Source organism: Sorex araneus, chromosome X, assembly GCF_027595985.1.
Source record: "Sorex araneus isolate mSorAra2 chromosome X, mSorAra2.pri, whole genome shotgun sequence".
NCBI lineage: Eukaryota > Metazoa > Chordata > Mammalia > Eulipotyphla > Soricidae > Sorex > Sorex araneus.
Window position 1 is genome coordinate 12,033,160 of NC_073313.1, and position 17,771 is coordinate 12,050,930.

Consider the following 17,771-nt stretch of genomic DNA (forward strand, 5'->3'; position numbering starts at 1 on the left):
TTTAGCCATACATTTCAGACCTGCCTTCAGATTTTTTATGTCCCTTGTATCTTTAGTTTCTCTCTAATTTTGGACCTGTACCCTAGTTGGAACATTTGCTCAATATACACGGCATCTTCCTATTTTTATCTGCACAGTATTCTCTTTGTCGGTGTTGGTCTTTCCTCAGACTCTTTCTTTTTTTCCTGATGCCCACTATCCTTTAGGGCCCAACCCCAAAACATCTTTTCTCTAGGAGGCTTCCCAGCCTGCTATGTTTCCCTCCTCTCAACAATGTTCACCCCTCCTATCCCTCTTATCTCCACTTCTCATGAGGTTTCCTCAGGCTCCTGGCTGCTATTCTGATTGAGATAGCTCTGATACAGTTGAAAGCTCAGTGCATTGGAAATTCGGATACATTTGTTTGAGTGAGCGCTGCTGCTTCCAGTTTCTTGCCAAGTGATCTCTGGCAAAAGACAACCTCCTAGAACCTCAGTATTATTATTTACAAATTGGATGAAATAATTGCTGCCTCATGAGGTTGTTGTAAAGCCTAAGACAATATGTGCAGAAACCTTTTCTAAATTGGAAATCATTATACTAATGCAGTATATTGTAATGACTATCTTCTGTACTATTTATATCATAGTCTTATTATAACTCTTATACTGTAGTTATTTCAGAAATTATTTAAATATTTATTATAGATTAGATAATTTGGTTATGGCGGTGTTTAAGTTTATGGAATTAATATACATAGTTACTGCACTCCATCACCACCACAGGCTCCATGACCCTGTGTCACTATCCTTATGTCACCTGTGGTTTGATCTTCATTCTCTTTTCTTCTATTTTTTATAATTCAGGATAAGTTTTGTAATTCAAGGCCAAGTTTTTGTCATTGTTCAGGATGTAAAAAGTGAGTTGACTCCACCCTCCTACAGCTAGTGTCAACTTCTTGTGTCAATCAGGCATTCATTAATCTTCAAGTAACAAGAATCAAGTACACATACTGATCCCAGATTTTAAACAAAAGAGATTTATTCATCTCATAAAACAAAAAGTTTGAAAATAAATGGTCGTGACTTGTTCTGAAAGTCAACAATATATCCAAGACCAAGCTTCTATTATCTTTTCCCCACTATCATCAGTACCTTGACTATATGTTTGTTTAAAAATTGAGGCATGATGATTTACAACAGCATTACTATTTATGTTTAAGATGCACAATGTTACTACAGCACATCTGCCTGTAGAATAGCAGTATTTCTCCATTACTATCCCTAGATCCCTTTTTATTCTCCTTCCTACCCCCTATTTAGCAGCCTTAGTACCATAGGCAGAATCTCAGGGTTTATTTTCATTGGCCATTATCTATTCCTTGACTTTGTTTCCTTCCACTCCACATATGAGTGGGGTTCTTTGGTATTTGTCTTTCTCTTTCTAACTCATGTTGCTTAGTATGAAACTTAGAAGTTGCCAAACAACAAGATTTCCTCTTTTCTTATAGCATTTTCTTGTAGCATTCTATTGTGTATAAGGACTGCAATTGCCTTATCTACTCATCTGTATGTTGGGCACTTGGGTTGTTTCCAGGTCTTGACTATTGTTAGTAACCCTGCAATCAACATAGGTATGCAATAACTGTTTTTTGATGTTTATTGTCTCATAATTGCAAGCTATCATGGCTTGATGATTCTAATTTGAGCACTGAAAGCTGTGTCTATGGAGAGTAGAAAAGAAAATGGATGGGAGAGGGTACTGAGTTGCTCTTGAAAAGGGACTTCATTATATCTGAAAAGATAGAGAACATGCTTTTTCCCTCCAACTATTTTTGCTCTTTAATTTTTAATTAAGACAGTGTGATTTACAAAGCTGTTCATAATAAAATTGTTTCAGGAATACAATATTGCAACACCAATCTCACAACCCGTGTCTCCAGGATCCCTACCATCCTTCAGTCTGCCTCCTTGGCAAGCATATAACAAGAGTATGTTTTTTAAAAGGTGATGGTGGTGGCCATATCTCTTGATGACAGTAATAAAGTCTTGCTCATCTTGATTTCCGCATTACATTGTTTAGTATATAGTAGATATTAGTGACATATGTTCAATAAATACTAGTTGAATTAACCTGTTGGCATGTTATGTACCACTGGTGGCTCTCACTTGGATGTGGCTTAATTTACACATATTACAGTGCCAGCATCAGGTGTCAATTAACACAATGACAAATTGATATATAAATGAGGGTTCAAATACCTGAAATAACCAATCTCAACTCAGCAAGCTTTTGATATATATATTCCTTAGAGCTCACCCTTATAATAGCCTTCAGGACTTGAGCAATTTATCCGTCAAATAGAAGTGTGGTTATTCAAAGCAATTTGATTAGTTTTTGTCTAGTCAGGGGCTAGGACGCAAGAACATTGTGTTAGAAAGACAGTATAAAGGTGAGTCTAGGATCTGAGTGGTTTAAAATGTGTCTGAAATATTAAACGTGTCTCAGAAAAATATGAGTCTCTGTTTTTTCTTAATACAATGTAGCATAGTAATTCAAAATATTGTTACAAGGCATATCACAGCAAGAATTTATATTTTGAAAATTACACACTAGAGGAATCTTTAAAATGACCTCCTGTTTTCATTCCATACCTCATCAGACAAGAGGAAAGTCTATGAGAAAGCAGTCATTCAAACATTCCAACATTAACAGACTTTTAGTATATGCCTTAGCAAAATGGATGAGAGCAAGTGGTGATAAACATAAAGGAAATTTGGTGACTTAATAAGGCCTAGAGGAAACTATTGCAAATATAGTTATTAACCTTGAATGAGGTTCAGCTTATAGAGTAATAAGCTAATAAGTTTCTGTTTTTAGATAGATAGAAAAAACTACTGGTAAAAGTTTTTGATCTTTAATTTGTTTTTGTAGAAACTGGTTTTGTTGATGACAGAATTACTGAAGAAGATGAGATCTCAAAATATCATGTCTCTTAACTTCTAGGAAGAATCACTTGTATATCTGTATAGTATGAGGTGAAAGGCAACGGGAATATACAAACTTATTTTTACCTATAAGTCTTACAGATGAGGAAGCTGAGATGAGAAATATTAAATGATCTCTCAGGGGTTACTTCTATTTACAGATTTGAGAATACAATTCCAAGTGTCTTCTTAGATACTAACATTTAAAGATGCCCCATAATGTCTCTTTAAACTTTGTGTCTCCATTAAGATAATCAAACATGAAAGTAAAAATTGAATCATGCTGGCATAATTTGAGAGGTTTTTTGGGTGACGGAGTTTACTGTGGGGATTAACTTCAGGCCTGATGCACATGAAACATGCGCCTTACCACTGAGCCATATGCTCCTGAATTTGAGATGTTTATCTTACCCCATGTAATTATTCAAAAGGTTCCTTAATCCATGTATGTGTCTCAGTGGCAAAGCCCATTCCTTGCATGCATGAGAATGGGGTTCAGCTCTTGGCCACCCCATTTTACCCTCCTGTGATGCTAGATGTCCCCAGGAAGCAGTGATCTTCATGATATATAAATGATTAATCTTTGTAAAAATTATCACTTTCACTTAGCTCTTCTGGTCTCACTTTTTTGCAATGGCCAAAATGGCATACGACTACTACTAGCCAAATGTGAGACTTTAAGCAATTCAGTTCACCTTCATTCAATAGACTCTGTTTAATCAATTAGTCATTCATCTACTCAGTAATATTCTTATCTTAGCCTTGCATGAAACTTTATTTAAACACCATGATTGACAAATTTTTAATAACATAGTCATTTTAGGAATTCAATATTCCAACACCAGTCTCACCACCAATGTATCATTCTCTCCACCAATTTTCCCAGTTTCAACCCCACCCCAAGCCTTAGCAGACACAAAATAATTTACTTTGTATTGCTTATTACAATATAGATATCATAATGGTGTTGCTAAAGTCTTAGATGTCAACTGAGCTATAAGGTGTGAGTTGAATCCTTCTGTGTCTTTGTTTTCACTAACTGAGCTTACTGGGCTTTTACTAAATTTTCCCATATAATTTTCTGTGCTTCTACTGGGCTGTCAGCTCTGATAAGTTTGGAGGTGTTGTCTGGCCACATGTGCAGTCGCATGCTTCAGGAGCTTTGAAGCTGGGACAATCAGCTGCCAGTGTCACTTTGGTGTCATTCTGAGATCCGTTGTGAAACTGAACTGTTTCTCTGGCATCGGTGGAAACTGGATCAAGTTGGGTGGAGTGCTGGGCCTTTGACAGTGTGGGAACTTGGTCTGCCTCCATCACACTAAGGCTCCAGAGATATGGGTGGCTGGGCCTACCTGGAGTAACTCTGAGCTGGCATCTCTCTGAGATCAGTCGTGAAGCTGGCTCAGTAATATTTTTGATCCTCATATTTCCTTTTTGAATCTGATAGTTTATCAGGGGATTAAGAAATTAAAATATTTAAATTATGGTATGATTTTCTACTCAGAAAAATAAAGGAAAAAGAGTAAGCAGTCTGCAAGATGGGCTATTTTTCTGAATTGTAATGGAGTGCTCTAAAGAAAGACCTTTCTGATATATGGAAGAGAAACTTTCTTGAAAGAGAGAACAAATGCAAGTATCCCAAGGTCAACTAGTGGAGTAATTGACAGAAAATTAGGGGAGACAGGGCAGAATCTGAAGTCAGGGAAGAAGCAAGTAGCCATTACAAAATATGACTTTGTAAACAAGAAGGTAGCGGTGAATGGTTGTAAGCAGAAAAATGGCATTATCTGCCTTTTGTTGCAAATGAACCTGCTAGTTATTGAGTATAACTCTAATGGGGGAAGTAGGAAAGCAAGTTAGTAGGTCATTATAATCACCAGGAGAAATGGTAGCTTGGACATAGGTACCTGTGAAACAGTCAACAAGATGTTTAAATAATGTGGATCTGTTTTGGAGAGAGAACTGCAGGATTTGATGATTGGTTCTAAATGTGGTTTTAGAGGAAAACATTTCAAAGATAGTAACCAGATTTTAGAAATAAGTGATTAGAAGGATGAAATTTTCCATAGAGAACATGGAAAAGACTGTAAGGACGAATATTATTTATGGAAATTCATTTTAGGTTATTTTATGTTCATGTGCCCATTAGTCATACAAAAGAAATGTTAGGCAGGAGGTCTGGAGTTGAGAGGTATGGGCCAGAGATATGAATTTTGGCGTTGTCAGCATATGGAGAGTGATAAACACCATACAACTCAATGAGACCACCTAAAAGTGGTACTGAACAGCTTGGACATCTTAATGTTAAGACCTGGGCTAGATGAGATACAGAGACAGAAGATTAACAGAGATGATCTTTAGAAGGAACAAGAAGTGAAGCAGAAGAAAACCAGTAGATTGTGATGTTCCCATTTCAAGTGAAACTAATACTGTAAGGACGATTGAATCACCCGCTGAGTTCGTTTTAAGAACAGAGATGGTATACACTGGGTTTAACTACAGGGATGTCTTTGGTTACACTGGCAAATAGTTACAGTGGAGTGATGGTTTTTAGGGTGGTGAGGAAACAGTAAATTCAGTATAATGTGAGAGGTGGAAAATCGAATTTTATAACAAAGACAAGTTTAAGAATGGGACTTAGTTGATGAGAGATGGGGTAAAGATTGGCATATTTGAATGCACATGGAATATCTAGTAGTTTAAGAAAAAGCATTGATTATGGAGAGAAAAAGGGTGAGTTCTGGATAACTGCCTTTGAACAGGAGAGAGAGGGAAGGATCACACATCAAGGGTCAACAGACAAGCATGAGAGTCACTGAAAAGAAAAGAAGGCAGAGTGCATGAGCACAGAGGAAGAAAACAATATCTAAACTAGACTATACATGTTCAATATCTGATAAAGAAAAGCACAGTATTTTTTTAAATAACATGACTCAGTCAGTTTTTACTGATTCCTCTTTTTACTTACCGCCCACAAACAATTTATTGACAGGTCTTGTTAAAAATATAACCTGGGACTGCCTACTTTTTACCTCATCCTGGTCATGTTTTTCTGAGCCACTGCAACTTTTTTTCATAAAGGGCACACCCAACCATGTTTGGGACTTACTCCTGCCTCTGTACTCATGGATAACAACTGTCGGTGCTCAGGGGACCATATGAGGTATCGGGATCAAACCTGGGTCAACCACACACAAGGCAAGGGCCTGTCCACTATAGTAATACTGAGATTGATTTAAGGCAGATCATCTATCTCTGATCAATCAAAGATCAGTCAGCCATATGCCACTGAAACTCTTGCTTGAGTTCTCACAAGAGGCTCCTAAATTGTTTCCCAGTCTCTACACTCACCTCCTTCAAGAGTGATCATTCACCGAATATAGATGGCCACTTAATACCTCTAATGCAAACCACAGCACCTAAATGGAGAGAGAGAGAGAGAGAGAGAGAGAGAGAATATTCTGCCACAGAGGCGAGGTGGGTTGGGGGGAGGGTGGGGTGGGAGTGGTGAGAGGGATGCTGGGACCATTGGTAGTGGAAAATGGGCACTGGTGGAGGGATGGGCACGCCACCATTGTATGACTGAAACGCAAGCATGGAAGTTTGTAAGTTGGTAACTGTACCTCACAGTGATTCATGAATAAACATTTTTAAAAAGATTGTCATTCAAAATATCTGATTTTGCCACTTTCATGCTAAAAACCCTCCGGTGGTGGTGGCTGCCCTTCTCAAAATCAAAGACAGATGGCTTACTACGACCTACTGTACTCCTCATAATATCACCTCTGCCACTTACAAACTCACCCATTCTTATCCCATTTAATTTAGTACCCTCAGGCTCACTGGTTGCTTCTGATGTTTCAAACATATGACAGTTGTATCTGACAGAGGATCTCCATAACTTTTTTGTCATTGCTGGCCATTCTGTGTGGAATGCTTTTCCACATAAACATTGACTGATCCTCACATTTCAGCTTGAATGTCACCTCCTTTGAGACATCTTCCTTGAGCGTTAAATCTTAAATAGACACCTAACCACCTCCTTTAAATCAAAAAAACTTTAACTCTGCAGAAACCCATTTGTTATTTTTCTTATGTGTGTCATTTTCCGATTTTGCTCTTTATCCCATATCTTCCCTATAAAATGTAAAGTCAGGCAGGAGTGATAGTAAATTGGGTAGAGCACTTGCCTTGCACACAGCCAACTTGAGTCTGATTCCCAGCACCACATAGCACAGGGCCAGGAGTAAGCCCTGAGCAGCACCAGATATGGCCCAACAAACATAAATGAAGTTAAATCTATGAGAGCAGAAACTTGTCTTGTTGCCTGGAGACTTCCCCAGAGCCTGGTTCAAAAGACAAAGTCCTTAAATACTTGTTTAATTAATGGATACCTTGATTTTGTTTACTCATCTTGTGTTTTGACAATCATAACCAGATGGTCAAGATGCTACAGTCCAACTGAGAAATTCGTGGGGTTCTCTCTCTACTGTAATTTGCAGCAAAAGAACCCTCAGCTGCCAGCCGGTATGGAACATCTGTCTCAGTAGGAGATTCCTGACACTAGTCTGAGATCACTCAACACTGATGCAGAAACTATTCCCCCTTTCCCCTGAAAAAAAAACCCAAGAACATAAAAGATAATATCACTCAGGGGCTGAGACACGGACTAAGTAACGCTGAGATTGATTTTAAGACAAAATGTCTACCTCTGATCAAAGAAAATATTGTCAGCTTCAGAGTAGTGATCTTAAGCCTATATTTTTCTTTACACGGCTCTAAACAGTTTTGGAAAACTCTCTTGGGGTTAGTAACCATGTGCCTCAATTCACAATACATAACTTGGAAGTGATGTCCAATATCAACGGTTCATTCTAGAAACATTGTATTATCATTTCCATTTGTAGGTGAGGAAACTGAATAAGTTAATTGACTTACTCGCAATTGGATATCTTGAGCTTTTTACTCATGAATATATGAAACAGTGGTTATTAGCGTGTTCGTTTATCAGAAATGACCAAATGTTACTTGGATCCAGGTAAAACAAACTAGATTCTCAAGGATGGGTATTTCAGTTTCCAATGAGTAAGTCTCTCTTTCTCTACAAGTTCAAGTAGGGGATTTAGAGATTATCCACACTATCTAGAATTTAAAAGAATCTAAAAATCTTATATATACTTAAACCCTACTCACTACTATTTTTTCATTTTAGGAAAATACTAGACAAAGAAGTCTATCCAATCCTCTCTGGCATACACCTGGCAAGACAGGAAGCAGAGCTGAGGCACTAGATACTCAAATCTTTGCTTATCTATGAAGAGGGATTAGAGGTATAAACTGGCTGTATTAGCATGTTTCAAGGGAGCAGATTCTTCCATTTTTATGTTAATGAAAAACAAAGGAGGAGGGGGAAGAATCTCTTTGCTTTAGAAAAAGATATCAGCCCATTAGAAAACATACTAGATAATTAATATGCCAGAGGATAATATAAAGACCTGGAGAAGCCAGTCATTTCCCCTGGTGGCTATTAGGCTGTGGAGAGTCAGCATCTGCACCATTCATAACTGTAGCTTACAAATTGGCACAGACTGAAGCCTAACTGCAATCTGTTCCAGGTAGACCAGATGTCTTGAAGGGATGCTGTCTCTCTACAAGTAAACATGATGCCTATTTCCTGTCATTTTGACTGTTGAATAACTAGTTATTTGGTATCTGGAATAATTCTCTAGTAATAAGGTTATGTTTTTGTTTTGTTTGGGGACCACACCCAGCGGTGCTCAGAGCTTGCTCCTCAGGGGACTCAGGGGGCCATATGGGCTTCTGGGAATTGAAGCAGGATCAGCTGTGGGAAAGGCAAAGGCCTTAGCTGTACTTACTATCTCTCTGGCCCCAATAAAGTTATCTGTTTAAAATGATATCCTGACCATTCTAGCCTCCAAATTATGCAAGTTTTCAAAGCACATACTCCAAAGGCATAGCTTTACCTCTCTTTCTCTTCCATTGGTCTTGTGCTGCCAGATATTGAGTCAGAAATGGGAAATGGTTGGCAGTCATTCTCTAGGGAAAGGAGAGAGGAAGAAGCAGATACAGAACTGGCGTTTATGAGAGGGTCTTTGTTGTTGTCATGACCAATTCAAGGAGAAGGAAGGATACTAAGGATGGCTGGATGGTGACAAGGAGCTGAGTTCCCACCAGAGATGCTGGGCCAGCTTTGGGTCGGCTGTGGATTATGAAGTTTATTCTTTCAATCAAGGTTTCTTAAGTTTCTTCTCTATTTAGGGAGACTCTTCTAGGCATATAATATCCAAAACTTAAACTACAATATTATAGATGAATAGACTTCTTAAAAGCAGTCCCTGTCCTAGTAGAGCTTTTATTCTAGCAAGAGAATCAGATAAGAAACAAGAAATAATAGACATAAAATGAAGTATATAATGCTCCAGTGGGTGATAAGTGCCATGGAAACCAGGAGGGGGGAGGCAAGGGGAGGGGTTTGTATTCCAGGGTCTGGTGCTTTGGAATTTTAAATAGAATTTTCAGAGATGGATTTTTGAAAGTGATATTTATGCAAAGGCTTGATGGAGCAAAGGAGCTGGCAGTGCTAATATCTAGGAAAGTGCATTCTAGAGCAAAGGAATAATCATTGCAAAGAGGCCAGGTGGGAGGAAAACCTGTAGAATTAGAAGAACAGCAAGGGGGACTGTTAAGGGAGGTGGGGAGGTGAGAGGGATGTAGAGTAATAACAGATCAAGAGCTCAGCATCTAGGGTCTTGTTGGTCACTGCCGGAGTATAACTTTAGCTGCAAGGAGAATAGAAAGCGTTAGGAAAATTTGAATCAGACAGGTAACCTTATGTGACCCAAGTTTAAAGCACCGCTCTTTGTCTAGTACATTGACAATAGATTGTGGCTTAAAAAATAAAATACTTTTTAAAAACCATGGTGCCTCAGAGGGCTGCTTTGAGACTGAAAGGCAAAATGACTTTTTAGAAATTACAAAGCACAGTGCAGACCCAAACTATAATTTCTTATACAAACAACAGGGGGCTTGAAAGCTAAGGTCCCTCTCGCCTCCTCGGATACACGAATAGTAACCTTGTTCATGAAATTAAACTCCCTATGTAGGAAACCCAAGGAAAATGGATTCTATTTACTTTTAAAATAACGCACTGTAATGCCCGAGTTTCAGAGCATTTCGCTTTTCCAGCCGGCTCCAGATTTCATGTTTAATTTTTTTTGAAAGCACGCCTTGGGAAAACGGGGAGTCTTGGGTTTGAATACTGAAGACTTGAAAGGCAGGATGGGAGCCGAGGTCTGGGACTGTTGACCCCGTTCCCTTTGCCGTAGCCCCTCTCTCCAGGCTCAGCCGGAATCTGGCTGGCCGGATCCTCCAACCCTCCGGGGTGGCATCTCTAATTTGCCGGGGCCCTGCCATCAGGTGAAGGCTTCTGGGTGGAGGACACACACTTTGTGCAGCCAGCTGACCTTCAGAGAGTCTGGGAGATATTGGAAAAGGCTTCTGGAGAAGCAGCCTCGAGGCTCCTGGAGAAAGAACATGAAAGGGGGCCCGAAGAAGCCCGAGCCTCCCGGGAGAGGGAACTGAGTTAATGAAGAGAGGCGATTCTCCAAGAGAATTACGTAAAAGAGGACGCCAGGAGTTCTAAATGGCTGCAACTTGGAGTTTACTCTGCCTGAGGTGAGTGCTGATGCTCCTCGGGTTTGTTTTCCAAACGACGGTATCGCCCCCACCCCACCCCCCCTTCTCGGTCCCCGGTGCCAGCGGAGCTCGCTCGCTCCGCGCCCTCCGGACCCCCGTTCCGTTCCCTTCCCATCCTGGAGATCCTGAGCCCCGCGTGGCCGACACTCGGCCGCCCCCCGCCCCACTCCGGGCCCCTGGTGGGTGGGGTCCCGGGTCCGAAGCCTCTGGGCGGCCCCCACCCCCGGGGTCTCGGGGCGTTTGGGTCTCGGGCTTGCTCCGACGCTCCCCGCGGCCGTGTCCGGAGACACACCTTCCCGGGCAGTGCCGCCAGCACGTCTCGCCCGGGCGCTCGGGTGAGCCACGGCAACTCTGCCCGGTCGCCCCGATCCCGCCGCGGCTGCCCCCGTGTCCCCCGTGTCCCCCCACCCCCCCCTCCGCGTTCCCCTTGACCGCCCCCCCCCGCGCCCGCCCCGACCATCCCGGCTCCTCGGGCCGGCGCGAGGAGCGTTTCTCCAGCCCGCCGGGGCGAGCCAGGGTCCACCCCCGCCTCGAGCCCCCGGAGCCCCCCGCGAGGGGCCGCGCGGGCACACGCGCCGCGGGTGACAGCCGAGTCACCCCCTCCCTCGAGGCTGGGGGCGGGGAGCCGCGCCGGCTCGGGGCCGGGGAGGAGGCGGGGAGGCAGCTGCAGTGCCCGCGGAGTGCGGGCGGCGGGGCCCGAGAGCGGCGAGCGCGATCCGCACCCCCTCGGCCGGCCCCCGCCGGCCCCCGGGAACCCCCCGAGGAGCGCACGGGGCGGGGCGCCCCGCCCGGCCGGCCCCGCTGCCCGCCCCCGCCCCCCGCTCCCCGTCGGTCCCCCACTCGGCTGAGTTTCCCGGTCCCGCCCGGGGATGCACGCGCAGCTCGCGGCCGGAGGGGGGTAGCCGCCGCCGCCGCCGCCGCCGCGTCCCGCTGCGGGCACCCCCCGGGCCGCCGCCGCCCGCCGACGCCGCCGCCACTCGAGCCCCGGGGCGCGCCGAGGTCCCGGCCGGGCGATGGGGCGGCCGACGCTGCAGTCGCTGGCGTGAGAACGGCCGAAGCGGACGCTGCGCTCGGGCTGGCTCCCGGCCGCCTGCATGGACGTCTTCAGCTTCGTGAAGATCGCCAAGCTCTCGAGGTAGGGGCTGCGCCGGGTCCTGGGCACCCACCCCGAGCCGCCGCCGCAGGCAACTTGGGGCTGGATTTTGCCCGGAGGCTCCCGGAGAAGCCCGGGCTGGGCGGCCGGGCTGAAGAGAGACACCGACCCGCGGGGGGCTGCCGCCTGCAACTTCTTTCTCACGGGCTGCTTGGGGTTTGGGGGATCCCTGAATGAAGACCACACACACACACACACACACACACACACACATGCACACACACACACACACACGCACACACACACAGTCCAGCGCTCACCAGTATGCGCCAGTTTTCCCGTAGGAAAACCCCTGCGGTTGCTTGGGGCTGGGTCTCACACTGCTAATTCGGGGTAAGAGACCATGGGTTTGTACTTGCTGCTGTCCAAGTGCTCGGAGCCTGGCTGTTTGCTTTCCGAGCAACCGGGACCCAAACTGCCCCCTCCCTGCCTCATCCAAGACTTCCACGCTCCCCACACGCAGCCTGTAGGCTCAGCCAGGTTGACCGGCTAGGTTACGACGTGTGCCTGCAGTGACATAGCTGTCCGAGGAATGGAGACAGGAGAGACAGAGACAGAGAGACAGAAGAGAGAGACATGGGGTGGAAAGAGAGATGGGGAGAGAAAAGGGAGAGAGAGAGAAGGAGAGGAGAGAGGGAGAGAGAAACATGGGGGAGGAAGAGAGACAAGGGGGAGAGAGACAGGGGGAGAGAGAGAGACAGAAAAGAGACGAGGAAAGAGAAAGGGAGAGATGGAGGAGAGAGAAGAGAAAGAGAGAAAGAGAGAACAAGTGACAGAACCGAGACCTTTAGCCTTTCTTTGGGTAACTCTGTTATCTGAAGCCTTGAAAGATTTAGAAATTGGCTTCCAAGTGACCGTGTTGTTGAAACCAAGGAAGATGAATGCGTTCGGGCTGATTTCCCGAGAAGCACTGATAGGAGAGTATTCCATTTTGGGGCTGCCTCGTTATTACGTTCCTCCTAGGGCTTGGCCCTGCTTCTGCTTCCGAAGTCTTCATTTCATCCAGGAAGTACGGTCTGTGCTTCTCGCAGTGCTGCATTCAGCGGGAAGAGCAAGCCATGCCCCTCTCGCCTGCCAAGTGCCTGGAAGGACTGTCCCTCGAGCCCCCGAGAGCACCCACTGTGGCTCAGGAGAAAGGCAGTGGGCTTTCTTGGCGTGCAGTTTAGATTCCGAAGAATAATTCCAGCTTTTCCTTCACTGTTGAGCATCAGGGTGGGAGATGCGGATTGCAGGAACCCTTCATCCTGTCAGCCCCAAATGTGATCTTTTGGGCTAAAGTACATTTGGGCCATTTGAGAAACATTTCTTTGGGACGTTGCCATTCAGATATGCAACCCCCCCCCCCAATTTTTTAGTTCTTCGGATCCATCTCCACCTACCCTCTCTTCACATGGCTCAGTCTTAATGTCACACGCAGGCTTATCCAGGGAACGTGCCCCAGCTAACAGTCCGACAGGGTGTGAGGTGGATAGGGAGCAAACACCTCTGTCTTGGAGCAGCCCAGGGAGAGGTGTTGCCCCAAGAGTCGAAGGCTGATGTGTTCTATCCTGGGTGAAGGCCATGTGGCAAACTGGTATCGAAGTGATATCACAACTTGCCACAGCCTCACAACTTGATTTTGTTAATTTTGTATGTGCTGTGCCTCTGAGTAGTCTAGAAACAGCTGTCAAAGAACGCACCATAGTTGGAGAAAAGCGTAGGCAGCACTTTAGCAACAACACAGGTGCCCTCTGAGTGATGGGAGAGAGAAACGTAACCAAGAGTAGTGTTTCAAGTAACCAAGATCGGTTGTTTTATTTTTTTGGATGGTCGCAAATGCTAAAAGCAATGCAATTAGCAACACACCCAGAGCCTGGATTTAGTCCTGAAACTTTGGGGCTGGGGAGAGGACAGTACCATATGTCAGTGAAAAGATGCCTTTTCTTCATTTGACTCAATTCTAGGCTGTCCCCCAGAGAGTCCCAATCAGATTTACGGCAAAACCCTGACCAGGCTTGGAGGGATGAGTGTGTTCTTTTAAAGGGAAGTTAAAATTTAGTATATGAGTGTGAATTTCACTTTCTATCCTTAACCCGATCCAAATAGAATCTTTACTCTAAAGAGAGAAGCTGCACATGTTCTGAGCATATGTGCCGATTAAGCAATCTTCCATCCAGAGGAATCCTTCTTGTTTCTCAGTGTGAGTGCGGTGATGGTCCCTGAGCTGAAAATGAAATACCTTTAGAGGGGCATCGGCTTGTAAGAACACATGTTTGCAGCTGTTTTCTTCTGCCCTTGAAGGAATGAAGTCTTGTCTGTCTTAAAGTTACCAGCATCAAGTTCTTTTCTCAAAGGTGAAGTATAAAAGTGCATACTCGGCAGGATTTTCCTGATAATCTTTCTAAAGGATTTAGCTTTGATCAACATAGTTACTGGAGTGCTTAAAATTCTCTTGGTTTAGCAGTAAACAAACCCTAGCTCAGGCCCTTGCCTTTGATTCTGCACAACTTGAATTTCTAAAAGTTAATTCAGAGAAGCACCTGCTGTTGAAAACATACCTGATATTTGCGAAACGTCCTATTTGGGAGAAAGAAAGTTGCAGTTACAGAGAGTTCCAAGAGTACAATGATCCGTACTAAAACACAGCGCATTTTTGACTTTTCAAAGGACCCTCATTTAGCTATCTGTTGCCGCAATCTGTGCCCTTTCAATCACGTAAAAACTCACAACTTAAAACCTCCTCTTGAGGGCTCAGTACTATGCTGTGATCACCATTGAATAATAATAAAATGCTGCCCAGCACTGGGCTCGCTGGCAAGAGGTGACTTTTTTCATCATCTTTTTGAGTTTTGACCCTTGATTGCATCCTTTGTGGATGGCACAACATGTCATAGTTCTGTCTGAAAAAATGTTTTCTTGTTCTTTTAATTTTCTGGTTATTAAATTGCTGGGTAGTTTACATGCAGTTTGACTTCACTGTTTCCTTGGTAACTGTTATATATCATTTTCCGTCCTTGTAGATGAGAACATTACAGATGATTGCCTTATCAACGAGTAATAGTATAAAGATCGGCGTATATCTTTATTGTTACTGCACTTTGTATCGACCGTTTCATTTATAAAGCAGATGCACTCTCTCAAATGTTTATAGAAGAATGCAGTTAGTAGAAAAACATATGATTATGCCCCTTTCTCCTGAGGGAAGTGATGTGAAACCCAAAACTCATAAGGGTGTTATTAAACTGAGTGATGCATTCATGGATTGAAGATCTTGACTCCAGTGCTTTTATTTACACAAAATGACACACTTTGTGATAATGATTGGGTCGAAATTGTTAATATGGAGAATATTGCTTGTAGGTAAATTTGAAGGATGCTCTACTTTGTCTTGTAGTTGCATGGTTTTCTTTGAGATATTAGCAGTGCCTAATATCTGTGATAATACAGTGTTATGATTGTGTTATATTTAAGGAAGTTTTAAAAATATGTGTCTATAGGGGCTGGAGTGATAGTATAGTGAGTAGGGTGCCGGTCTTGCACACGGCTCCCTGAGTTCGATCCTTATCATTCCAGATGGTCCCCTGAGCTCCACCAGGGGTAATTCCTGAATGCAGAGCCAGGAGTAACTCCTAAGCATTGCTGGGTGTGGCCCCAAAACAAAACAGAGCAAATCATATAAAAATATTATGTACAGCTTCCTCAGATTTTTATGTGAAACCTATTGAGAGACTAATAAACTTTCAGTTTTCATCTTTATCTTATGCAGAATCTAGTAATTCCTAGGGAAAAGAAACAAATGATGGAACTTTCCTCATCCCATCATTGTTACCCAAGTAATTGCATTAATATTGCTGATAACAGTGAGCTTGGAGACTAGCAATGAAACACTCCTGAAGACTTGGGCTTTGAATTTTACTGAAAATGCTACTTGCTCATTGTGTGAGTTCTTCCTGAGTTCTTTCTGCTGATTTTTGTGGTTGTCAGGAGGTGAAATGATGAACCGTTTCATAACAGAACTAGATTCCTGTTTTAGGAATATTTAATTCTAGTTTCCCAGGGGTTGCTGGTTGCAGCTGTGAAAGCCGAGTCTCTTCACAGTTTCAGGCCAAGATGACTTGTTCAGACTATGGACCACTTCAAAGATATTCTCTCTTTTCTCTTCACTGTTCCCCTCACCTCCCTCCCTTCCTCCACATCTCCTGACCCTCCTTTCTTTCCTTTCTCTTGTTCCCTTCCTTCATCTCTTATCTCTTCTCTCTCCCTACTCCCTTCTCTGTCCTTTTCTCTCTTTCCTTCTGTCTCTCTCTCTCTCCCCCCACCTCACTCCACCTTCTTGCTCCCAACATTTGATCTAGCGTCAGCTGCACTAAAATTTGTGCTTTGGATGCAGGACCTGAAAATTCTCAGTTTCTGCTTTATGCATCTTCCAGATGGTCATTCCCTGTACACACACACACACACACAAACACACACACCCCACAGAGTTTAACTTTATTACTCTTTATTACTCCATTTGGAGTTTGCCATGAAAGTTTAGCTAAGAAAGAATGCATATTATTGGTAAATTAGAAATTTACCTTTGAGAAATAAACTTTAGGAGCCAGAGAGATAGATCAAAGGGCTGGGGTGCATGGCTGGCATTCAGAGGTCCCTGGGCCTGGTGACTAGCACTGCATGGCTTTCTTAGTACTTCTGAGTCTAGACCTCCTTGCCCCCAGTGGCTCTGGAGTTCCCTGCAATACAGAAACATGAAATTGGGTTGAAATAATAGATCTCATTCTTGACCAAATAAAAAAAATCGAAAGTGTTTTTTTGTTTGTTGTGGGAAATATGGTCTTGAAATCTAGTACCCTTCCCATCAATTCATCTTGCACTTTCAATGCTAATCATACCAAGCATATAAAATTATGAGTAGATTAAATCACAGTTTGGCAAACTAAGGACCGAGGACTAAATTTGGCTAGCTCACTGTTTTAATACACCCTCTGAGCTAAGATTTTTAAAAAATATTGATTCCAAAAAATCCAAAGAAGAACAATATGAAATTAAAATATGTGTCCATGAATAATTAGAACGTTTTTAGTGGAAACCAGCTATGCTTCTGCATTTTGGTACTATGGCTACATTTGCTCCTCAGCCACAAAATGGAATAGATACTGCAGAAATCTTATGGCTTGCAAAGCTTGACAAATATACTTATCTGGACCTTTACAGGAACAGTTTACTGACCCCTAGATTCTGATTTCTCTTTAAATTATCAGCTCACAAGTGTGGACACAGGCATACCCAAATATCGACTGTCAAAGATGAACAAAGCCAGACACTGAAGTGATAAGGGGAGATTTTAATCATATACATTGATGCAATAGGGGAAAAGAGGCCAGTGGGAAGCCAACGCATCTTGGCTGTGTATGGAGGTGACTGTGCATCTAAAAGGAGATTTAGGAGATAGCAAGAGCTGTGCTGGGCCTCAGTTGGAGCAAAAATCGGAACAGTATGAAGATTGAGAACAGGGTCTGGTTCACGTGACACCCACTTGGGTTTGCTAACTGGCGCTTCTCCAAGTCAGACTTGTACCCTCCCACAGATGCTGGGAGGCAGGGACCCTATCTTCAGTTATTGGCTGGAACAAACTGCATTTTTGGCAGCCCTGAGTTCTCTTAAGCAAGCACTTTAGATGGAGGTTGGACATCCAAGGGATGTAGACAGTAAGAAACTGTGCAGATGTTTAGAGGCCAAGGTCGAAACCTTGTCCAGAAAGGGTTTAGAGGAGTCTGGCTTGAGTTTGGTAAAGGAGAGAAACTTTGTCAACACATGTCAAATTTAGCATAGTAATGACATGGATTCACTCAAATACATTAGCAAAATTAATGATGGCCTTATTTATATTTAAACTCTGTTCTCACTCTCTTTTTCACTATTAAATGCTCATCACTGGAAGTGAACCCAATGACCAG

At 43.4% G+C, this 17,771-nt stretch overlaps 1 protein-coding gene across 3 annotated transcripts in view; it reads left to right on the forward strand.

The window, feature by feature from the left end:
• Nucleotides 1–10,381: 10,381 nt before the first annotated feature.
• FRMPD4 (FERM and PDZ domain containing 4) overlaps nt 10,382–17,771 on the forward strand; it is a 574,641-nt gene continuing 567,251 nt past the window's right edge. Inside the window, exon 1 of one of the 3 annotated variants that reach the window (XM_055120214.1) lies at nt 10,382–10,661. In XM_055120214.1, the coding sequence (XP_054976189.1) occupies nt 10,630–10,661 (32 nt within the window). In that variant the 5' untranslated portion in view covers nt 10,382–10,629. Of the gene's footprint in view, nt 10,662–11,405; nt 11,818–17,771 lie in introns of those variants that run through there. The other 2 variants (XM_055120217.1, XM_055120213.1) reach the window with 2 other exon arrangements.